At 38.5% G+C, this 24,809-nt stretch overlaps 2 protein-coding genes across 2 annotated transcripts; one reads left to right on the forward strand and one right to left on the reverse strand.

Annotated features, from left to right (window-relative positions):
• Positions 1 to 5,623: 5,623 nt before the first annotated feature.
• LOC106071741 (opsin-1-like) lies at positions 5,624 to 8,422 on the reverse strand. The gene is made up of 2 exons (XM_013231903.2): positions 7,323 to 8,422; positions 5,624 to 5,717 (listed from the first exon to the last, which is right to left on the reverse strand). Exons 1-2 carry the CDS (start codon positions 8,420 to 8,422, stop codon positions 5,624 to 5,626), a joined length of 1,194 nt encoding a protein of 397 aa, XP_013087357.2.
• Positions 8,423 to 14,534: 6,112 nt separating this feature from the next.
• LOC106063657 (alpha-1-antiproteinase-like) lies at positions 14,535 to 22,208 on the forward strand. The gene is made up of 4 exons (XM_056016382.1): positions 14,535 to 14,613; positions 15,551 to 15,809; positions 19,775 to 19,903; positions 21,011 to 22,208. The coding sequence occupies exons 2-4, from the start codon at positions 15,564 to 15,566 to the stop codon at positions 21,920 to 21,922; spliced, it is 1,287 nt and encodes a 428-aa protein (XP_055872357.1). The 5' UTR covers positions 14,535 to 14,613; positions 15,551 to 15,563; the 3' UTR covers positions 21,923 to 22,208.
• The last annotated feature ends 2,601 nt before the right edge of the window (positions 22,209 to 24,809 follow it).

The following is a 24,809-nucleotide window of genomic DNA, read 5'->3' on the forward strand; positions in this document are numbered from 1 at the left end:
CATACTCACCATCCAGGCCCTTTTTCTTTTTATAAGAATGTGGGTGAAGGGTATTATGAAATTATGGATAAATGTGTAACTGCTTTGAAAATACAACACGTTTCCGGTAAGAACCTCAAATAAAAGCGTCTTTGTCTCCATGAAAATTCCAGAACCCCCCCCCCCCTCCATCACTTAGGTAACAAAGGGGATATTAAGTAACAGCAACAGCAAAATATAATTTACCTTGAAGACAGTTCTGAAAGTGTCTACCGAAATTCCAAAGTCTCAAGCTGTGCACAGTTCTTCTTTAGTTCTACTAAGAAATACGATGGTATCGCATATAACAATACAAAGGATCGAACAATGATAGCGCCTTAAACTATGTAACAAGTTTGTACAAGTTTTTATAAGGAGTTTTTATATCAAGTTTTTAAGCCCCCGAGAGCTTGTCGTGACAACTTTAAAATACGCTTTAGAAACTAAATATTGGGCCTAGATTTGTTCACGGAAAAGCTTAGATGATATCAAAACCAATCAAGCTCTTGAAACTAGAGTTTTGACGCTTCGGTCGTGTTGACGTAATGGTTAACTATAGACTACACTATTTGTTTGCACTTCTTTGCTAGGTCAGTGAGTGTCGGGCAGAGCAAATGGGAATGCCAGTAGAGTGGTACTGTTGGCGGCATTATTTGTCTAGTACTAAATAATTAAGTTGCACTACTATCACGTGAAATTTACTAAGACAATACAAATACATCTCATAAATCAACAGTGGCTCGTTCAAATCTGTACAGTGAATCGATGCCTCTAAAGAAATAATTTAAAGAGTAGAAGGCGAAAGAGAGAAAGAAAGAGATTGACAAACGGAAGTAGATGATCTTTACAAGTACAGGCGCGTGCTATCTCTAGATCTACTGAACCAGGAGCAGACATACTTTTGGTTTGGGTTTTTTGCAGTGGCATTAAATACACGCCTGTATCATTTCCACGTGTACATTCTAGAAATACACACGAACCATAATCAACAGGGGCGTAGCTAGGAATTGTCCATCGATTGGGGACCCGGAGGGGACTGACCTCTTTGGGGGCCAATGCATTTTGCGTAATATTTATTTTTTAATGTAAAAAAACACTAATTTGGGGGCCACCTCAAATGGGGCCCGGGAGATTTTCGAATTCTCCCCCTTCCTTTCCCCCACCTTAGCTACGCCACTGATAATCAAACACGCGTGCAGAGTACACCAAAAAAAAAACAAACACTGGTGAACTAAATTAAAAAGTCGGTCGTCATGGAAAGAAGAGGGAAAGAAAAAAAATGGTTGGGTAGGGGAGGGACTTTGACCAAAAAAAAGGCTGACGATGGTAAGGCCCTGCAGTAAAGAGAAATATTTGGTAGCTATCGAGTTAGGAAAAAATGCTTTGGTTTTAATTATTACAAGACTAATATCAACTCTGTCTGTCTATGTGTCTGTCTGGTTAAAAGTTTGCACACGTTATTAAGTTAAAATTTCACAATTATTCATTGGCATAGGCAAGACATGAATCAATAAAAAAAACAACAATTAATTAATTAATTACGGGTAATTAATTGTGTTGTTTGATATTAACAATGGAAATTGATCCTTTAGTATTTACATATATGGCTAGATATGTAGGGCTCGTCCCCTTAGAGAATCGAACACCCACATCCATTCTCGTAACAAGTTGAAACTTTAAACAACTATTTATTTGTACCTAACAAAATGCGATTCAATTTTTAAAAAAAAATCGATCAATTAATAATTTTGTTTGATATGGAATAAGGAAAATAATTTCTACATTACTGAGAGATATGGTTAAAAGTGCGGAGCTCATTCCCTTAGATTAGCTTTTTTTAATTAAAAAAATGTGTTATATTTTGCTTGTTTGCTTTAAATTGATTGTACTGATTTGGAATGGAAACATTGCCTTAAAATTTATCTTGTCAATTATTGAAAACAAAAATCGGTTTACAAAATAGTGAATTTATATATTTTATAGGGTTACCAAGAGGACAAACTATATTGTCATGTCCTCTGCCTGACAGGCATTTTGACCAAAGTGTAAAATTGTCCGGCTTTTACTCAGTTGTAATCTGCAATGAAACCATTTCCCAATCGAATTCAGTCATTTTATATCTTCTGGTTTAATCACGTAAACTCATAAATAGTAGAAAGAGGAACAATGTTCACAGCCTTCTTCGTCACATTTTGTTTCTCTTTAGTATTCCCGGATATACGACGACGTTAATGTCTCTGTGTTTTTTTACTCAACGACCATGGGACTTAAGAAGAGGTATACACATCAAGGAAATGTGTAATGAGTATGTTTGTAAGAATGATGTACCTCTACGAAAAAGTCCGCCATATTGTGATACTTATTCTACTGTTGTTGTTGTTTTACAATACCTCTATAAAGCCTTCTGGGTGGGCGGACAAGGATCTCGAAAACGGTTCAAACGATTTTTTTAGAAATTTGACAGTTGATGTATGTCTTATCTTGCTATCTTATGAAATATAGACGTTACTTAAAAAAAAAGATGATATCGTCCTACGAGTGTTACTAGGTCAGTCTAATCAATCATGTACATCAGGGCCAGGAACTTCAATTCTGCCAAGTAATTTGTTTTCCTGGCCGGGAAAAGAATAGCTACCTCGTTGGCCACACAGGGAAAACTATTGTTTGACCGTTATTTTTTTTATTCTAACAATTGTTAGTTAGAAAAATAATCGCTCTATAAGTTGTAAAAAGTAGGTAATTTCTTTTTTAAAATATAATTTTTTTTTTCTGTTTGTCATGGTACATTAGTCTGAAATGTTTCATCTAATACATTTTCTTTTTTTTTTAATTGCTTTGTGGTTTTCTTTGTCCTTTTTAGGCTTTGTACTTTTATTGGTCTGTAGGTGCAATACTGAGATCCTTGCGCGAACAGGTAATCCCAGCATCTTTACAGCCCTCAGACAACGCCGCTTGGACACGTTCGCGGAAAGGAGGACAATCGCATCCCGAAAGTCATCCTCTACGGACAACTCGCGACTGGCTCAAGAAAAACTGGTCGCCCCCACCTCCGTTACATAGATGTAATAAAACGGGACCTAAAATCAGTGAACATCAATACTGACCATTGGGAAGACATAGCTCTAGACCGCACCAGATGGAGAGAGACGGTGACCAAGAAAGCTATGGACAATGAAAGAACATGGGTCTCAGCTCAGGAAGAAAAGCGTATAATACGAAAAATGGCCAGCTCCTCCTCTACCACCGAAGCAAAAGCCACATTAACCTGTAATATTTGTGGACGGGAGTGTCTCTCCAAAATAGGGCTCCACAGCCACATGAGGAAGTGTGCGAGATGAACCATAGTCGTTCTATGACTGAAGAAGGCCAACCAAGATAGGTGCGCAGGTGTCTGCTAGCCCTTTTTAAATATGTCAACATGTGTGGTATACGCATACATAAATATCCTTTTTATCTTTTCTAATGTGTATGTTAGTCTGAAAAACTAAGAATAATAATTATAGCTTTTAGACAGCGCTACTTTCATGCTTATAGCATGCTCAGATCGCTTTTGGTCTAATCTCTTTTGTGGACCAGTGGAAAGAGGTATCTGTGAGAAGGTTTTCAGTGCTGCCTTTATACGCTCAGTAAACACAACTCTGCTCGAGTCGAGTGTCGAGCCCCCTTCATGGGTAGCCAATTTCAAGCGTACTAAGTCTCTCGACCACCATTCCCACTGAATACTATATTGTCACTTTTAAATTTTAAAACTTTTATTATTCATAGAAATGCCGATTAGAAAATAATTACTTTAGTGGATCTTAAGAGCTTGAAACTTTTCTTTACAGTATCCACAATTCAATCGCCACACTAAATTAGCATATATTAGACAAAATGAAAGGGAGCTAAGCCTTTTCATTCAATATGAAAATATTAAAAGGAAAAAAATATGAGTACTCTACAGTAGTCTTTATAATATACACAAAATAGGGGGAATTATTTTTTTAATCTTTTTTTTAATTGAACTTTTAAATTTTTGAATATTTAATTGCTTTTATCTCATTATATTCTGCAAGTTTGTTTTTAAATTCATTCAACTAAATGAACTTAATGTCATCAGACAAAGAGGTACAGACATTTAAAGATCTAGTGCGTATTAAAACACTGACAAAAATATCGCGATATATTCTGCACACAGACTTCAGGTTTTAGTTTTTCAGACTTGCTATCCTTTATTGACACTGCGATATAACAAGACTGGGAATCGATACTACAGAAAGATGAACGCTGGGGCGTTCTTGGAAGTGTGACTGACAACGTTAAAACGTGAGGCTTTGGGTGTAAATCGTATTGACTTTATCACTAATGATGTCATAATCACGACCGGTAAGTGGTCTGACAGTAAGCTTTACTTTGTTAGCATTAGACAAATGTTTGAAATGTGATCCATTTCAATTGTAATTATTTCAATTTTTTGAAAATATAATTTTTGGTTTCATTTTACATTGATCTAATTGTATGATAATGACATACAGCGACAGGGAGAATTACTCTTAAATGCATAGAACAACGGATAAAACAATGAAATGACTGTGGTCGTTGATTTATATCGTATTTAGTCCTTTAATTTGATCATGGAACTTAGAATAGTTTTAGGATTTGATGTTTTAGTTAATGATAAGCCTCTGGGACGCTACGGGATAATAATGCATTATTTCAAACGGAATTACAGTTGAAAGAGATTTTAATATCCACTTTCTGAGCCCATGCCTTTGTTGTATAGCTAACTATCAGTGACAGATTTAGAGTAAGGTTATTTAATTCCATCGACGACTTGTTAACAAAGAATTTCTAAAAAAAAATATTAGTGAACTTTACTTCCAATCAGATTTTGGTTGTCACTTTCAGTAAACTAGGCTCATTCTGCCATGTTGGCTCTCCGACATTTTTCAATAAAAAAAAAGTGTCCTGATTTTTTTTAGTGTCTAAACAAAATAGGTCTGACCGTACCTGTTTACTGATCTATATACTTATCTCATAACTCTCATCTCTGTTTCATAGGCTACCAGACGGCCTCCTACATGTGTCTCGGTTCTACGTGAGCCTCTCCAACTGTCCTCACGTCTTGCCTGTCTGATAAAATTCGTTCACGGCATCTTGAAAACTAATTACACAAATGATTAAACTTTTATTTGTTTACTAAGTACAACCATACGATGTGTTTATTGTTTCGTTTCTATTTACTACTGCAAACAGCACTAGGTTCTGTCAACATCCTTGTGTACCTAGATGCAGATACGGACATCTTTAGCCGTCCCACTTTTTATTTTTTTATTCTGAGACTTTTTCTTATGTTCACTTGTTTACAATGTCTAAAAGTATAGTAAGGCTTGGCGAGGCAACTTTATCTGGCCATGAAAGTATAAGAACAGAGACTTAGTAAGTGTGATCTATGTTTTAAAAGGGCGGGAAAATGATAATCAATGTTTTGAACATAGTAAACATTTCAACTACCAGGAAAGATGAGAACATCTTACATCTATATGAATAGATTTATTACTTTCGAAATGTGTCAGTGGTTCTCAAACTGTGATCGCTACATTTGTTTGGAGGAAGAACGATACTTTTACAGAGGTGGGCACAGGTGGCCCAGAGCAAGGTAGTCCATCTTTTTATTGTCAGTCTCCAATAAACTTCCGGGCGTGATGATACATCTGCAACTATCATCAAAAACAATCTCGAACTAACTCTTATGATTGCTTCAAGATTGTAGTCATAAAGTAGGTATACTTATGTGATCCTTTGACTAATTTAGAAAAATTTCGGTGAATTAAGCTGCTATAGTGTTGGACCGAGACTAATCATCTAAGGCATGAACACTGACCTGCAACGTCGCAACCTGTGGGCAGTGGAGACTAATAGCTCGTTGCCACGTCACAGGTCTAAGCCTGAAATAAAGACATTGTTGGAGCTATAGCCGCAAACGAATTTATTACGACATTAAATTCAGTCTCTTATCTAACGACACTGTCTGTAGAAATGATTCAAAAAGAAAGTTTAGACCAACTGCTCGTTGCCACGTCGTACAGACCTGTGACGTGGTAACAATTAGTGGCCTAAACTGCCCACATGTTGTGATGTTGCAAAGTTGCAGGTCAGTGTTCAGGCCTTCTATAACGATAACCCTAATCTGCAAATATAAACTTTAATAAACGTATACAAGAGAAGGCAGGAGTGACCAATTCGATAAATGTTATCCTAGAAAAATGATCAGGCCAATATTGTTATTGGAATAAATTATAGTTTAGACTTACAACAAGATCTGACAGTCAGGAGAATGGCCCAAGCCCTGGAACCAAACTTGAACTACTGGGCAGAATCGCACAGTACACAGCAGCACTTGCAAAACTCAAACCTGGAAAGACAAAGGCATAGCCCTCGACACCAAAATCAGACTGATGCGCTCCCTGGTCACGGCCACATTCTTAAGTGCTTGCGAATCTTGGACGCTGACTGCAGATCTCGAGATTAGATAAGTAGGTATTTGTTTTATTGAATCTATAAATCTACTAAACAGTATTGTTAATGTTAAACACTTTGGGCTTTCTATGCATCATTTAGAAACGAAATAATGGAACTAAGATGTCATTGCAGATGTTTAGTTTCTTGAAAAGACTTAGACTTTGATTGTTGTTTTAGACAAAATAAAGTTATTTCTAACATGTGAACAACACAGACACTTCACGTTTTGCCAATCAAGTTATTTATTTTATCATTCCCAAATTTCTGACATGTTATATTTTATCATTGTCTTTGCCACTACGAGTAACATAAATAAATAAATAAATATATTTAGGTAAGTGAATTGTCTTTTTGAAAATGGTGTAGCTTCAGTTTCTTGTTTATTTTTATTTCACTTTTTAAGATTTTTCTATTTCATTATCAATAAATATTTTGTGTCTCTAGCAATTCCAGTTCCGTCACTCAGCTATACGTGCTGATAGCCTATCACAAATAATTGAGTGCTTATAAAGGAAATTAACTTCAAAAAGGATACTCGGAGTTTGTTTTTTTACTCCTTTGATAATAAATTCTGCTCTAACACTTTTTCTTATTTTTTGTTCAAATTCCCAAAAATGTTTACACCAAACAAAAGTTGAACACAATGTCTTATACTGTTGTTACTGCACAAGAGAAATGGATTAACTGCGGAGCTAAGATACCCAAGCCACCACAAGGCCGTTCCTAGCCATTTAGGCATCAGGTCTGGGCGAAATACGGAGATAATTTTAGAGATGATAAATATTATACATAAAACCGCATACCAGCTTAGAATGCTCAGGATGTAACGGAAAGCCTTTGCATTTCTGCAGCTTTTTCTGAAGTTGCCAAAGCTGGACACTTTACTGGATTCCCTCTGCTGTATTCTTTCAGGCATTTTACTGTCTCCATTTAAATCGGAAACGGGGTTCAGGTGAAGTTTTTTGTCAGATTTTAAAGTAGCGGAACGATTCTCATTCACGACGTTCTCGTTCGTTAGAGATGCTTCAGGTTTCTCCTCAGAACTGACTTCCACTTCTGAAACATCTGTGATGCCCTCAGTTACCTCTGAGTCAAAGCTTGGCGATGATTGTCGTGCACCACTTTTAAGTCGCATGTTCTTTTTTATTCTTCTAGACTTGTCCCTAGGAAGTCTTTCGTGGAATTCAGCAATGGCTCTCAGGATCAGTGCATACATAGTGATGAGGGCAGCAAAAGGAAGGATCGATAAGAAGAAAGCGATGAAGAGAAGCACATAGTCATTGAAGACAGTGCTGCAAATGCCGTAGACAGTCTGACACATGATCACGAGCTCCTTTCCCAACTGGTGCCAGCCAAATAGCATCGGGATGACAAAAATGGCTAGAGGCAAGATCCAGCTTGACCAAATCATTAAGTGGCTTGATCTGGAGGTAAGCATACGATAAGCGAGAGGCTTGCATATGGCCAGGTACATGTCCAGGGCCATGAAGATCACGTGATAAAAAGTGCTAGCTGATATGACAGCCTCCAGCACGTTCTTGGCGGTGCACATCTGCGGCCCCAACACCCACACACCGTTGTGAATCATTTGAGTGACGGCGCACGGGACGAGGAAGGCGCCGATGACTGTATAGCACATAGAGACGGATGCCATTAGGAGCCTTGACCTCTTGCTGATTTTGGAGCTGGTCATGATGACATTACTCTCGCTTTCTTTGCTGGACTTGATCAGGGCCACAAAAAGAGTCGCATTAGAGATGATAATGAAGAGGTCGATGACGCTCGAGACCACGCTGATAGCCAAAAGTAAGAAGCGATTTGACGATATGGTTCGACTTTTTTCTGATAGATCTAGCTCTAACATAAAACAGAGAGTAACGTTGAACGATGTTTTGTTTTCCATTGTATGTTATTTCAAGGTGTTGATCTGTGGAGAATAATATAAGTAATGCTCATTATAAACAATTTAATTGTATAAAACAATGATTTTGGTCTATTTATTTAAAAAGCCTACACATAATTAAATATACTAAAAATAAATGCCTTGTACACAGAAACGTTGTCAGCAGTACGTAGTTAGATCTAGTACTAAATAATTAAATTAGTACTTAGCGTTAAAGTTATTACAATAATGCAAATAAATAAACACTGGGTGATCTAGATCTGTACATAGAATAAACCCTTTTCAAAGAAATACCAAAGCGAACCCTAACAAATCATGTACGACAGACAAATGTGAACTTAATTTCCGACGGATGAATGTGGTCACTAATGACCTAGTATTGTAGATTTTTTGATCTACCTTTGAATTACACGAAGACAGAAAATCTTCAGGCCTTCTTATCTAAAACTGTAGACTAAAAGTCAATGGCGTAAGTAGGGGGGAGGGGGGGAATCTGAAAATCCCCTGGGGGGGGACCCCCAAATGAGTGTTTTTTTACATTAAATATTAAATATTACGCAAAATGCAAGGGCCCCCAAAGAGGTTAAGCGCCCAGAGCCCCCATATGATGGTAAATTCCTAGCTACGCCCTTGTTATAAGTTATCAATAATCGTAATATTATTTTTTCCCATATACATAATGTAAATTTAAGCCATTGCTGCTTGCCTGAATATGGTCAGAGTAAATTTATTTTAAGAATATAATGATATTGATGCTGTGTAGTCTGCATGTACAACTATTTAATAATACAAACTGCCTTAATAAATCTTGATTTTAAAAATGTGCATAAAGATTACACACAATGTATATTGTTCTTATTAAAGCACACATTTTTTTAGTAAGCCACTTGAAGTAATCTCTGAACATTTGAGTATCTGGAAGGGGGGGGAGGGAGGGGGTTCCCCCCCCCAACTCGTAAAGGTGAACTATTATTGAGGATCTTAATTAACTAAACAGCGCGAGAAGGGGGGGGGGGGAAGGTTGGGAGCACAAGGGAAGCAACTCTTAGCAACGCTAATTTTATGTCCAACTGCAGACGTTAATATATTGTGCGGTAGAGCAGTGCCATAGAATTGAACCAACAATAGTAGAAGTAATAGTATTTTGTCTATTACCAAAATTTAAAAAACAAAAATTGATGTGAAAAAAATGTGTTGAATTATCTAGAAGTAATCTAAAATGGCTAGCCCTGTATGTCGGTGAAACGTAAACTTTGCAACTTTGCTATTCAAAGAAACAAAAGCCACTGAATAGTACGTTTAGTTTCTAGCTTATTGAGTAGTTGAGATCTTACGTACTATTGCAGACCACAATGTCCAAAATGAATTTTATTACTTATAAAAATATTTTAATAGTTGTTATAGTGGAGCTCAGGAACTTGATGGAACTTCTCTTTGGTACTGTAGACCTTACTTTATCAGTGATGACCGTAGATCAGACCAAAGAAGAATTATACAACTATCGCTAACCCGCATTTTTTTTTATTTCTGTGTGTGTTAAGATAAACTTTTGTTGGGTATGGAAAAAAGACAAATGAAAGGATTAAATTAAAACAAAAATGACTAATCATCTACAATTAAAGAAACAACATTAAACTACATTTTTTTTATATAGAATAAAGGGAATCATTTTAATCTTTCAATCAGTTATCGTATTATAGTTGGCATCTAGGATTGGTTTTGTTTTTAGCTTTTCAATTAAAGAAACTTTCTGTTATTAAAAAAAAAAGAACCACGACGTTGGCCTACGAGTCCAATGCCTATTAAAATGAAAAACGATAATAAAAAAAGTTGTCCTGAGATATGTAATTCGAAATGTCATTTTAATTCTTGATAATTATTGTGTGTTGATAATTGGATGGAGGGATCGATGGGATTGGAAGGTGAAAGTTCAAGCGTTCTTTTCGGATTATGGTTAAAATTGAACAACTCTGAAACTAGTGGAGCAAAACTGTGTGACATTGTGTCAAGTCAAGTAATGACAAGGAATGCGCGAATGTTAATTAGCCATTGCTCTGACTGAGACACACGTATGCGTTATTTGACATTTTGCCAGAGAAAAGTTTGTAAATGAGATCAAATAAAATTACTTTTTTTTTTCCTTTTTTTTTTTTATTTTTTTATACTAATACTTGAACTTGATTGCAAGTACTTGTTATATGATTTAAAACAGTTAGGAAGTGGCGGCATTATAGAGACTCCCTGATAGGGTACAGGGTAGCGTCAGTGAAAATGAAAAAGAATGAGAACCATTACGTAATTGTAACGTTCTTATTATGAATGCTACGTATATGCTGTGTGCATGTTTAACTGTTTATTAATTTCAGTATAGAGCTCTAAGTAAGTACACTGAAGTACCCTTTCGGACCTTTCGATCTAGGCCAGGTAATGTCATCTGTTTCTTTGACCGACGGTTAACCAGGGCGTCATATCGTCAGCACAACGACCAATCACACTTACTTTTGCACAGTTAATGTCAGGTACCCATGAAATTCAAAATCCCAGTCTTCATCGAGTTTTAAGCCCGAGGGACATTTCGGTTTGTAAGCCAAGCCGTCACGCCTAGTATACCACTGTTCATTTTTATTCCTTGTGGTAGATGCACTGGCGGATCCGGGAAGGAGGGGGGGGGCGGTAGGGTCGATCGCCCCCCACTCGGCCACCACGCCCAGGATACCACTGTTCGTTTTTTTTTCCTTGTGGTAGATGCTCCCGAAATACTCTCAACCCTTCTTGGCTACGCTCTTAGAATCTGGAGACTGATGTTGTTGTTTTTTGTTGTTTTTTTTTGCATTAATTAGTCTTATATTGAAGAGGTGTCTTTTGACGTCTAAAAATTCTGAAGGGGTGTTTTAAACTCAAACTCCACCGCCCCCTTTGACTACGCTCATGGAATTTGGTGACTGTTATTTGCATTATTTATTTATTTTGTTTGTTTTATAGAAGAGTGGGATTTTAACTTCAAAACCCCCTGTATTATATAAGATAAGAGAAGATAAACTCAAAACCTCCCTTGATGGGTCAAGTGATGGTTTAAAATTAAAATCTCATCTACCTGTACAATAAACAAAATTAAATCCATTTCGGGAGGGGGGGGATTGAGCACAGAACACCCCACCCCGACTACGACCGTGTCTAGATCTATTACAAACTTAATTTCATGGCTTTAAAAAAAGCTCCCTTTTCATACCTTATGGTCTATAGGCCAGATGATGTAAAGGTCATCTGTTTCTGTGGCCTACGGTTAACGAGGTTGTCATGGCCAGCACAACGACCAACCGCCTTTACTTTTCCCCAACTCAGGTCAGGTGCCCATTAGAGCTGGGTGGACTCAGAGGTACCCATTAGAGCTGGGAGGACTCAGAGGTACCCATTAGAGCTGGGAGGACTCAGAGGTACCCATTAGAACTGGGAGGACTCAGAGGTACCCATTAGAGCTGGGAGGACTCAGAGGTACCCATTAGAGCTGGGAGGACTCAGAGGTACCCATTAGAGCTGGGAGGACTCAGAGGTACCCATTAGAGCTGGGAGGACTCAGAGGTACCCATTAGAGCTGGGAGGACTCAGAGGTACCCATTAGAGTTGGGAGGACTCAGAGGTACCCATTAGAGTTGGGAGGACTCAGAGGTACCCATTAGAGTTGGGAGGACTTAGAGGTACCCATTAGAGCTGGGAGGACTCTGAGGTACCCATTAGAGCTGGGAGGACTCAGAGGTACCCATTAGAGCTGGGAGGACTCAGAGGTACCCATTAGAACTGGGAGGACTCAAAGGTACCCATTAGAGTTGGGAGGACTCAGAGGTACCCATTAGAACTGGGAGGACTCAGAGGTACCCATTAGAGTTGGGAGGACTCAGAGGTACCCATTAGAGTTGGGAGGACTCAGAGGTACCCATTAGAGTTGGGAGGACTCAGAGGTACCCATTAGAGCTGGGAGGACTTTGAGGTACCCATTAGAGCTGGGAGGACTCAGAGGTACCCATTAGAGCTGGGAGGACTCAGAGGTACCCATTAGAACTGGGAGGACTCAGAGGTACCCATTAGAGCTGGGAGGACTCAGAGGTACCCATTAGAACTGGGAGGACTCAGAGATACCCATTAGAACTGGGAGGACTCAGAGGTACCCATTAGAACTGGGAGGACTCAGAGGTACCCATTAGAGCTGGGAGGACTCAGAGGTACCCATTAGAGCTGGGAGGACTCAGAGGTACCCATTAGAGCTGGGAGGACTCAGAGGTACCCATTAGAGCTGGATGGACTCAGAAGTACCCATTAGAGCTGGATGGACTCAGAGGTACCCATTAGAGCTGGGAGGACTCAGAGGTACCCATTAGAGCTGGGAGGACTCAGAGGTACCCATTAGAGCTGGGAGGACTCAGAGGTACCCATTAGAGCTGGGAGGACTCAGAGGTACCCATTAGAGCTGGATGGACTCAGAAGTACCCATTAGAGCTGGATGGACTCAGAGGTACCCATTAGAGCTGGGAGGACTCAGAGGTACCCATTAGAGCTGGATGGACTCAGAAGTACACGAAGATCACGAAATACAAAATCCCATATTTCACCTGGATTCAAAACCGCACCGTGGTTCGGAAGTCAAGCACTTTACCGCTCAGCCACCGCGCCTCAATCCAAACTAATTGATACAATTACACTTCGTATACGTTTTTTTTTTTGTTGTTTTTTTTTTTAGTATTTTTAATGTATTTCTTGTGTTTTGGGTGGGGTCACTAGTAAAAGGCCGGAATTGTCCAGATTGTCATGGTCTTGTTATTCTAGGCTTAGAGGAAAGCGCTGGCCATGGTGATTCGCTCATAAAATAAGTATGCAACTACAGCAAGAGAAATGCGTTTTCTTACTACTTGTCTTACTAAAAGAAAAAGTCGGTACCTACTTCATCCCGCGCATACATTATACAATGAATCCTAATTGGACCAAATAAATGACAGTTTAAAAACGCCTTCCCAATTAACAAATTTAAAAGCGAAATTTGATTCTGTACATTTCTAGGTCACCGACTTGCCTTTTCAACTAACCCTCACGAGAAACACAGTAACATAGACACAACAAGTCAATCCATGTTGGGTTCAAGTAAAACCACATCATTGAGTCCTAGTAAAACCAAATTACTACTAAAGCCACATTTATTCCTAATAAATCCACAGACTTCTAATAAATCCATGTAGATTTAAAATAAACCAACTTCTTCTTCTTCGTTCACGTTTTACATGTCAGAGGGTTCAGATCAGTAATTCTATATCTGAGATGAACTGCGCAGTGGTTTCCAGATCAGGCAGTTTTCCGAATAGTTTTTGTTCTATAGGAAGGTTTTGAGGCCAGAGTCTTATTCGGGCCCCTTGATATATATGCAGTTTTGAAGGACATAGTCAGCATTCTCTAGTGATGCTCCACAAGGGCAGGTTTTGCTCGTCCCGACTTTAAGCTTCCGGAACATATGTTGTCTCGTTCTGTTGTATCTGGTTCTGAGTCGAAAAATTGTGTTGGTCATGTCGAGATAGTTTATAATAGGCGTCCTTTTTCTTGCAATTGGGATGTGATTTGGTCCAGTTCTCATTTATTCTACACTCTATTAGTTCTGGGTAAAGAGGGATTTTCATTTGTTTGTTCATATCAACCAACATTAAGCCCTACTACAACCGCATTAAATTCTAGACAATCACATTTAGCCATTATGCCCTACTAGAACCAGATTGAGTCCTAGTAGGGGTGCATAGAGTTCTAGTGATTGAGTGAGTGAGTGAGTGTGTGAGTTAGTGTGTGTGAGTATGTTCTTGTGTGAATGTTGTTTGTGTTTGCATCTATTTTGTTATCATTATGGTAGTAGTAATGTTGAGATGGACATTAGTATTCAAATTGAATTTTCATTTGTTTGTGCTAATAATGGTTATCGGTGTTCAATTCAAATCTTTTAAATGTTATACTTTTTTTGTATTCTTTCCATAGTTATAATCTTTCATTATTCACAGTAAATGTCAGTCTGTATATCAGTATTGAAAATCAATTAGTTACTTATGGCATAAAGCCAATAACGGTTTAATTAAAATGGATTTTACTTTTCTTTTTTTTCTGCACTCACGTTGGAAACAACAATTAACAGCTTCATCAAGTGACCTTTTAAGTCGTTTTTTGGTGTGAGTACTTTTTTAACTAAATATTTCGTAGAATACATTGTTTCAATAAATTACTAATATTTTCACTTTGTAGCTTTTGTTTTTCAGCTGTACGTTCAATAGACTGATCTCAATTGTAATAATCCATCATTCATTAATTATTAAAAAGAAAAACATTCGCTTTTACGAAACAATTATGTAATATATTTTACTTGTTTTAAGATCAGGATAAAGACACCTCAAATGCAAATGTATTCATTCTTTAAGAGAAAATTGTATTGAATAGCTCTGTTGTATTGACATCCTGTGCATTGAAGTTAATAGTATAAGTCTAACAAACAATTTAAAACTCATTTTTAAAGGCAGAAAGCTGTTTAATTCAATCGATTATAGATCTACATTTTAAAAAAAAATCTTATTACTTAACTCTTGCCCTGGTGGAGCTCCGCACTTACAACTATATCTCTCAATGATGTAGAAGCTATTTCTCTAATTCGATAGGAAAAAATTAATAATTACCAATAGTGGTCGAATTTTGAATTGATTCATATTTTTAGGTACAATAAATAATTATTTATGCTAGAAATGGGTGTAGGAGAAATAATGTGTTCGGTTATCGAATGGGACAAAACCCTACATATTTCGCCATATCTGTGAATATTGAAGGATTAAATTTCCGTTCTTGGCATCAAACAAAATAATTAATTACTATTAATCAATCGACTTATTGGTTTATTTTTTTTATTGATTCATGTCTTGTCTATGCCATTGAATATTGTGCAAAGTTTCAACTTGATCCGAGAATGGATGTGGGAGAAAAAAACGTATACAAACTGTTTCGAGACAGACAGATAGACAGACAGAGTGACTTAATATAAGCTTTGTAAATATAACTATTTCTTTATCATTCTTTAAACCCATTTCCGGACATTCATAAATAATTATCTCAATCTTATAGGAAGGTCCCAGCGATGCTCAGTCTAAGGTGTATTGCTGCAGTAGCCGTCTTCTGCTGCCTCTGCGGTTGTTATGGGCAGTCGGACGTTGAAGAGCTGGCAAGGGCAGTTACTAGATTCTCCAAGAAGCAGATCCAGTCCTGGGTTCAAAAGGATAATTGGTATTACAGCCTATCCCCTCTGAGTAGCCACATAACAATCTCCTTTCTTCACTACGCTTCAGTCGGTGACACACGGCAGAGACTGGGTCACGCATTAGAGGTTGGTATTTGGTGCCATTGTATGCAACTCCCTCTCTTCCTGCAGCCACTGCCGATAGCTTTGTACGAGTTCTCTCCGGCTGTCAATTTCGGAATCTTTTAAATCGCTACGAGGTATTCGCTTCTAATTCTCTTTTGACAAACGACATTATTACAAAGTTTGTCTGGTAAAAACTGTGTACACGTTATTTCTCGCACATGCACTGTTGGATCAAGTTGAAACTTTGAACAATTAATCATTGACAGATACAAGACATAAATCAATAAAAAAAAAAAGTAACCAATTAGAAAATTAATCACTGGTAATCTGTTGGCATGATCGGTAGGAACAAGGAACACTAATACTTCAGTATTGACAGATATGGCTCAATTGGTTAGGTTTAGTTTTCTTAATTAAATAATTGTTAACGCTATTTCTCCATCACGCATCATACGATCGAGTTGATACTTAATATTTATTGTAACAAAAATACTCAGTTAGTCAATTAACTATCGGTAATTAATTATTTTGTTTGATATAAGGGAAATAGCCTTACATTATTGATAGATTAAGTTTTAAGGACGGAGTTCTTCCCCTTTAGATTTTTGTTTTTGTATTTTTTTTTCTTATTCTGGCAATCTCTGCACACGCCTTGTTTTCTTATTCTGGCAATCTGTATATACGCCTTTTTACAATTCCACCTATTAGTTTGCAAACTCTATGGGTGGAAATTGAGTGTATATACACGGATCTCGAAAAAGGCCCTAACGATTTTCCTAGTTAATGTGTATCTTAGAGAGAGAAATAACTAACTAATCTGCCGAAGTGAAAAATTTGGTTTGACCATTATCATTTTTCAAAATATCTCATCTCATCTGTACCTTGACCATCGTCGTAGGTGTGCTGTGACAGTTCGCGTAACCAAAGCCCTCCATTTTTCTGGGTCAGCATCTGCTCTTAGCAGAATATCAGAAGAGAGGTCGGTCCATTTTTTTTTTACGTTGTCTAGCCAGCTTTTGTTTCTGGTCCTTCAATTAAACCATGAAAGATGACTTTTGACAGTGAGTCATGTCTTACAATAGGACCGAACCAGCTCAGCTTTCGTCTCTTCACAGTATTAAGGAGTTCCTCCTTTTTGCCAAGCCACAGTTTTGTCTTTTCCTTGTATCTGATACCCAGCATTTTTTTGTAGGATTTACTCAAAGACTTGAGTTTTTTTTTCCACCTCAGCGTTCAGTGTCCAACTTTGACAATCATATAGGAGTATGGAGACTACTAACGAAGAATACAATTTTAATTTTTAGTAGGAAACTCTTTCAGATTTTCAAGAGTCATCAAGCAACCGTACTCTTGGTCTGCCTTTGGAGTTTAAGGCGCCTGCCTTTTGGTTTTCGCCGGTGATGAATCTTTGCTAATCTGTTCTCTGGTATTCTTTCGAGAAGACCTGAACAACGTCATATGTTTCTTTTTATTTCCGTCACAATGGAGGGGGTCTTTATATATCTGGTATATTTCTTGGTTGGTGCGAATCCTCCATCAGGTTTCCTCATGTATGGCACCATAAATATTCAAATAAATTCAGAATATTGTTGTAACTCCACTCCCGTTCAACACAGATAGTAGAGGACAGGTTGATTCTACAGGAAGGACGAATGAAGGGATATGCAGGTTATGGAAGTCTGAACTGTCTGGGGCTAAGTGCCGTCCTGCGTTATACCAGTGAACTGTTGGAGGACCTGGAGCGACACTGGGAAGTGTGTCGGTGGTCTGTTCTAGTGCTAAGTAGGACTTATCTTATATAATACAGACGTTACTTCAAAAAAAAAGAAGATGATTACGTCCTACGCGTCATGCATTTAGTCATGCATATTAACCAATGACCTAAATTGTGCCAAGTCACTGGTTTTCCTGGCTAGCTCAGGCAACTCATTCCATGCTCTAATAGCACTAGGGAAGAAGGAGCATTTGTACAAATTTGTCCTAGCCTATGGAACGAGGAATGTGCCTTTATCTTTGTGTCTTCCTGAGTGTTATATTAAATTACTATGAAGCCGTTATCTCATGCCATGATGTCGAATGTCAAAATGACACGCCCCTCCCCCTGGCCCACTAATCCTTAGCTACGCCGCTGATTACTAGAAATAAAAAAAAATGAGAGAATATAGATCACTATCAGATCCACAAAAGAGGAATTGATATTCTTATAGAGACATTTTACATTTATTTTACTTGGTATGTTATCTGTGGCATTTTACGTCTCGCGAGACGATCTTTTCCCTTTGCAACTTCTTGTGTGACTAAAGAGGCCAATCCTTGATACACAGCTGCGATCACAGGTTGGGCATATAAAATCACCAGGCGCCATTGCATTTTCACCCTTCTTTCTGCTTCTGTTGTGTATGACATCTGCAATCTGTGACCCTTCCTTTATGCTCTCTCTCCATGTGGATCTGTCCAGTGCCACCTCTTCCCAGTTGCCAGTGTCGATTTTGAAGAGCTTCATGTCGCGTTTGCATACATCCGTATAACGTAAAAGTGGGCGACCAGCGGCTCTCCTGCCTTCAATTAGATTGCCATACAGGATGTCCTGTGGAAGTCGACCTACTGGCATTCTACGAACGTGGCCAAGCCAGCCAAGGCGTCTGCTGCTGATAACAGAGCGGATGTCCTGGCATCCTGCTCTGTGTAGCACTTCCTCATTTGTTATCTTATCTTGCCACCTTATTTTAAAGATCCGCCTTAGGCATCGGAGGTGGTAGACATTCAGCTTTTTTTCCTGCCATGAGTAGGTTGACCATGTTTCACTTCCGTACAGCAAGGTGCTCAACACACAGGTCCGGTAGACTAGGGCTTTAGTCCTGCTAGTCAGCAATATGTTGTCCCAGACTCTTTTCTGCAACCGTGACATGGTGGCCATTGCCTTGGCTATCCTGTTGTTTATGTCTTTATCCAGTAGAGTGTTGTTGGATATGATGGAGCCAAGGTAACAAAAGTGATCAACAATTTCTAGTGGTTGGCCATTAATGCTTACTTGAGGCGCTGTGTTTGTGTTTTGGACAAGTATCTTAGTCTTGCTTTGACTGATGTTTAAGCCGAACTTCTGGCAAGCAGCAGATAGTTTGTCAACCATGGACTGTAGCTGAATATCAGAATCAGCCACAATAGCTGCATCATCGGCATACAGGAGTTCCCTGACGAGTAGCTTCCTAACCTTGGTTTTTGCCCGCAGCCTTGATACATTAAATAGTTTTCCAGAGGATCTTGTATGGAGAAACACACCTTCGTTTATGTCGCTGTACGCATAATGCAGTAGACAGGAGAAGAATATGCCAAACAGAGTAGGTGCGAGCACACATCCCTGCTTGACACCACTGCAAACCTCAAAAGGTGCTGATTGGGCTCCATTGAATTTGACAGTACATTTAGTTTCCTCGTGAAAACACTCAATTAACTTCAGTAGTTTGGGAGGGCAACCTATTTTCCTCAGGAGTTTGAAAAGGCCACTTCTGCTGACCATGTCAAAAGCTTTAGTCAGATCGACAAAAACAATGTAAAGGGGTCTGTCTCTCTCTCTAAATTTCTCCTGCAGTAGTCGTAGAGAAGATATCATGTCTATAGTGGACCTACCACTCCTGAATCCACACTGAGACTCTGGGTAGACTCTAGAAGCTATCACTTGCAGCCTGGATAGTGCCACTCTAGCAAAGATTTTGCCCACTATACTGAGGAGAGAGATACCCCTATAGTTGTTGCAATCACTCCGATCCCCTTTGTTCTTGTATATTGTGACTATAGTTGCGTCACGCATGTCCTGTGGGACATGACCTGTTTCCCAACAGCGGCAGAGGAGAATATAGAGTTCAGGGAGCAGGAGTGATTCGTTGACTTTCACTACTTCCACTGGGATACCATCACTCCCAGGAGATTGGTATGGCCTGAAGCGTAACGAAGTGGCAAATATTACGTATTTCTTTTTGCATCCATAGGTAGAGACTATCACTGATCCACATGAGATCTACCATGACTTTCTTCAAGAGCTCAACTCCAGCAGTTGCCTGTCTGTTTTCAATAGAATGTGGACCAACCCCAGCTTCTATATGTACCCAATGTTTCTAGTAAGAAAGACTCGCATCTGGCTCCTTTTCCCCTTCTCTCTCTCTCTCTCTCTCTCTCTCTCTATCTCTCTCTCTCTCTCTCTCTCTCTCTCTTGTTTCGATTCTATCATTCTATGTTAACATAAGAAAGGTCGTTAATCCAGTTTATTTAATCTGCAGCTTGTCTCCCTTGCGTTGACAATTTAATGTGCATCAAATGTAGTGTAAAAATAGCCCGAAGAAAATTCTGCAGCGGTGAAATTCAAATTCATATAAGTAAATATACGATAACAATATTGTTTTTTTTACTTAAATACCAATTAATACAACACGAATCATCTTTTTATTGGCCCTGGTGGGGTAATAGTTCCTTAAGTGAGATACATTAAGTTTAGTTATTTCCTATCCTGGGTCACAAACTAATTAAACATCTGAAGCCTGGCAGAATGAAGAAAGCTTGATAAAACTTTTTTTTTTAATACGTTTAACCTGTGAGATTTATGTTAAGACTTAATGTGGGCAATGTCAATTTTACTTTTTTTCTGTGGCAATTATTGTAAGTGTCGATAGTAAGTCGATATTATAATTTGATAGCTCGGAACTTGCTCTCTGGGCTGCTGTAATCTATAATATCTAAAACAAAGAATAATCCTAATAATCTGCTTGTTTCGTGGTTTTAAAAATGTGAAATAATGTAAAATGCTTCACATAAGTGTCTTATTGGTCAATCCAAAGTAACAGATTATATCAGAACCTCTTTTCTTCTCTCTCACCCTCTTCACTTACTCTCTCCTTCTCTCTGTCTCTCTTCTTCTCTCTCCTCCTACCCATTCTTTCTCTCCCTCTCTCTTTTTCTCTCTGTCTCCACTATCTTTCCTCTCTCTCTCTCTCTGCCTATCTTTTTTTCTCTCTCCTACACATTCTTTCTCTCCCGCTCTCTACTTCGTTCTCCCTGTTTCCATCTTTCATATCTCTCTCCCTCTCTCTCCCCTCTCTCTGCTTCTATATCTCCTTTTATGCTTCATATCTCTCTCCCTCTCTCTCCCCACTCCCCCCTCCGATAGTTATCCTAAGTTATTATTTGCTTGTTGTGCTGATACGGTTCATATAGTTTGTGTTCTTCCACAGAATGGCATGCTTAGCTTCTTCAGTGCGCCTTCAATGAACTTTATTATGGGGGTCGATACGCAGCACTGGATAGACCAGTGGCTCTATAAACTCACTAACCACACGCTTGAACATTTGATCAGAGAACGGGACATTACACTGAGTACTAACCAGGCCTCCGTCAATGTCCTCATGCTGAACACCACCTGGTCAACACCTTTCTTACCCGAGGACACCGTCGAGGGAAACTTCACCGTGGAAAAGAACTACATCGTAGTCCCCGCCTATTTCATGAGGAGGTTGGGATTTTTTCAGACCAAAGACTTGGGCTTTGCAAAAGTGGTGAGGTTCCCCTTGAAAAACCCCAGATTTTCGTTCTACATTGTTACCAGCGCAGACATGCCCAAGCTGGAGCACACGATAGCCAGAGAGGACTTCGATTTGAGCAGCCTGTTTGATAACATGACGACAAGCTATGTGGATCTCTCCCTCCCGAGGCTCAACATCACTGTGAGCGTTGACCTCCAAGACGACTTGGACTACATGAACTGTTCCAGTATTTACCGCGGAAACGCCCAATTCTTCAGGATGACAGATGTCGGAGTGTGGGTGGGAAAAACCATCACAGTCTATAGCATCACAGTGGATGAGTCTGGACTCGTGGTCATGTCCGCTTCATCAGCTATCACGGGTTACGGGATGAACGATGCTGAACCCACTCCAGCAACGAATACCCCAGCATCGAATACCCCAGCAACGAAAACCCCAGAATCGAATACCCCAGCAACAAATACCCCTGTGGCTGGTTCTACCACGCCAACGACGTATACGACCGACTCTCCGTTCTTGTACTTTGTAGCAGACGACAAGTACAAAATGATATTGTTTCAAGGCAAGGTCAGAAAAGTCCACGAACATTATCCGTTCGTTTAAACACATTACACTCAAGGAAGGCCCTGCGTCATAACTCGTAAGAAGGTGACGCACACCCAGAGAATTGACAAGATATCTAGATCTATATTTCTTAATGAATGGGAAAAAAAATATTTTAGTGCCGATAAAAACTCCAAGTAACCAATGTACATCAGGTTTGTCAAAAAAAGTTCCAGGTAGCTAAAGTTCATTTTCCCAAATAAAATATGTAGAAAGGAAGATCTTCCTCTGTGACGTGTTTTCAATTAGCAAATTTGGAGCAATAAATATCTGCATGATTTTTCAATGAAGAGAAGTGCATGTTCAGTATGTCCTATGCTTTTGTTGCTATAACCGTTAACATAGAATTTATCTTATTGTCACTGTTTCCGTGCGATTTAAAAGGGTAGACATGTAAATAACAGCATGAAAATTAGAGTCAAAAAAATAAACCTAATTTTTTATCTACAAAAAAACAAGCTTATGCTTGACGATTTAATCGTTTTGACTCCTAGTGGAGCATAGGTCCGCAAGACTAATTCGTCTCGGATTCTGTTCCGTTCGATTCCCTTCAATTGCGAGCCTGACAAATTCACTTATTTTCTCACGTGGGGTCAAAAATATTTATTTTATGCTGAATCGATACTACTTGCAACTGTTCAGTATTTTTGCCATTCGATACTATTTGTGACTGCCCACTTTTGCCATTCGATACTATTTGTGACTGCCCACTTTTGCCATTCGATACTATTTATGACTGCCCACTTTTGCCATTCGATACTATTTGTGACTGCCCACTTTTGCCATACGATACTATTTGTGACTGCCCACTTTTGCCATACGATACTATTTGTGACTGCTGTCAGAAATTTGATTTTTTAATTAATAAGTATTAAGTTGTCTAGGTATTAAAATGTAATATTAATTGCAATGTGTGAGTGTGTGTGCTTAAAATAAATTATATTTAAATTTTGTCCACAAGTTCAGCCTAACAGACACATCATACACAACCAGTTGTACAACAATTAATAAACGATGTTTATGATGATTTAAAATTAAATCATAAATTAAATTCAATGATATTAGTACAATGACATGACCAATGCCTAATGTGAATAAAAGTTACATACAAATACATATAACATGATAGGAAGCTAATAATTCATAATTTCAATCCAATTAAATACTTAAATAGTAATTTTTTAAAGTAAATAAACACCTTATAGAATGTTATGTGATAATATTGACGTCCCAACATTTCAGTTTTGAATACAACTTCCTATAACAATGTTCATGTAATACAAGGATCTTCCAAGATGGGTACAACAAAGTTCAGGATAGCACCAAAATCTCCATACACCACAATGTAAAGCCAACATTGAACCCTGAAACCCTATAAAGAAAAAAAAATCCCTGCATTCGAATGTGTTTTGGTAAATGTACTGATACATTCAGATTACTTTTTTTTGTCACACACTAAATTTGTCTTAAAGTATTTTTGAACCAGGGCCAACGGGTACCTTGCTACGCAGCTGTGTGTAACCTATCTTTGATAGGTCTACAGTCTACATTACCTATATCTACATCGTGTCGACAAGGATCCTAACCATAGTAACTTCCTTCCTGATCGAGTAGTCCCAGGTTAGGAACATTTGGATCTCGACATGTTTTGATTTAGCCTTATATTAGGGGACTATTTCTTCATTTAAACAGCGGTTCTCAACCTTTTAAGCTCGGCGACCCCTTTTTACAACCCCCCACTCTGCCGCGACCCCACCCCCCAACACAAACACACATACAGAAGAGTAGACAATAACAATCCATAATTTCGATGGTCTTAGGCGACCCCTGGCAAATCCTCAATCGACCCCCAAGGGGGTCGCGACCAACAGGTTGAGAACCCCTGATTTAGAACAACTGACATTTATAGCGGCTAATTTTTTGTAAATGTTTTTTAAGGCTGTAGCCGTTTAAAAAAAAAAAAACACTTAATAAATCATAGCTTATATTAAGTGAAGGAAGACCACTATTCAGTTGCTGCCATATCACTAAATATTGCAAGAGTTATTTCCTCTTTCTCATATAGAGCAAATTTAATTAATCACTACTAATTTTTAGCGGCCCCCGAAAGGGGAAAAGACGCTTTTAGTTTTGTGTGAAATGTCTGACCGTCTGTCCGTCCGTCCCGTTTAGATCTCGTAAACTAGAAAAGATATTGAAAATCCGACATCACAATATTTTAGACCATTCAAAGTTCTGATGCAACGACTACTTTTTTTTTTCCTGAAATGAAAAATCTAATTTTTAAAATCAGTTATGCAAGCAGTTTTTTAAAGAGAAAAAGCTAATTAGTATGCATTATAAGTTAGACCTAATTTAAAACGAATAGTAATCTTATAAACTTCATTTTCTTGAACATTTTTATTGTGATTTTGTAATGATTTAAATAAAAAATAGATCCTTATCAAAATAATTACATTATTTATAAGACTTTAGTTAGACCAGGAGAGGCTCGGTAAAGCGCTTAGCTTCCGAACCGAGGGTCCCGGGTTCGAATCCTGGTGAAGACTAGGATTCTCAACTTCGGAATCCTTGGGTGCCTCTGAGTCTACCCAGCTCTAATGGGTACCTGACATTAGTTGGGGAAAAGCAAAGGCGGTTGGTCGTTGTGCTGGCTACATGACACCCTCGTTAACCGTAGGCCACAAAAACAGATGAACTTTACATCATCTGCCCTATAGACCACAAGGTCTGAAAGGGGAACTAGTTAGGCCAGGTTCACATCTAACTTTGCATTCACTTGCACCTATCCTTTGATCTGCTGCACCATTGGGGCACTACACAAGATCTGTCAATCTTCTTTCTCCATTCTTATCTCTCATTTGTCTATGATATAATTTCATTTGGA

Source organism: Biomphalaria glabrata, chromosome 17 (genome assembly GCF_947242115.1).
Source record: "Biomphalaria glabrata chromosome 17, xgBioGlab47.1, whole genome shotgun sequence".
In the NCBI taxonomy this organism is placed as follows: Eukaryota; Metazoa; Mollusca; class Gastropoda; family Planorbidae; genus Biomphalaria; species Biomphalaria glabrata.

Excerpts from the sequence above, each read along its gene's own strand:
- LOC106071741 (XM_013231903.2), bottom strand. The coding sequence starts at position 8,422 with ATGGAAAACAAAACATCGTTCAACGTTACTCTCTGTTTTATGTTAGAG. Across the intron at positions 5,718-7,322 it reads ATCCTGAGCATTCTAAGCTG|TTGCAGATGTATCATCACGC; the intron begins GTATGCGGTTTT and ends TTTTGATGATAG.
- LOC106063657 (XM_056016382.1), top strand. The coding sequence starts at position 15,564 with ATGCTCAGTCTAAGGTGTATTGCTGCAGTAGCCGTCTTCTGCTGCCTC. Across the intron at positions 15,810-19,774 it reads GACTGGGTCACGCATTAGAG|GTAGAGACTATCACTGATCC; the intron begins GTTGGTATTTGG and ends TTGCATCCATAG. Across the intron at positions 19,904-21,010 it reads ATATGTACCCAATGTTTCTA|AATGGCATGCTTAGCTTCTT; the intron begins GTAAGAAAGACT and ends GTTCTTCCACAG.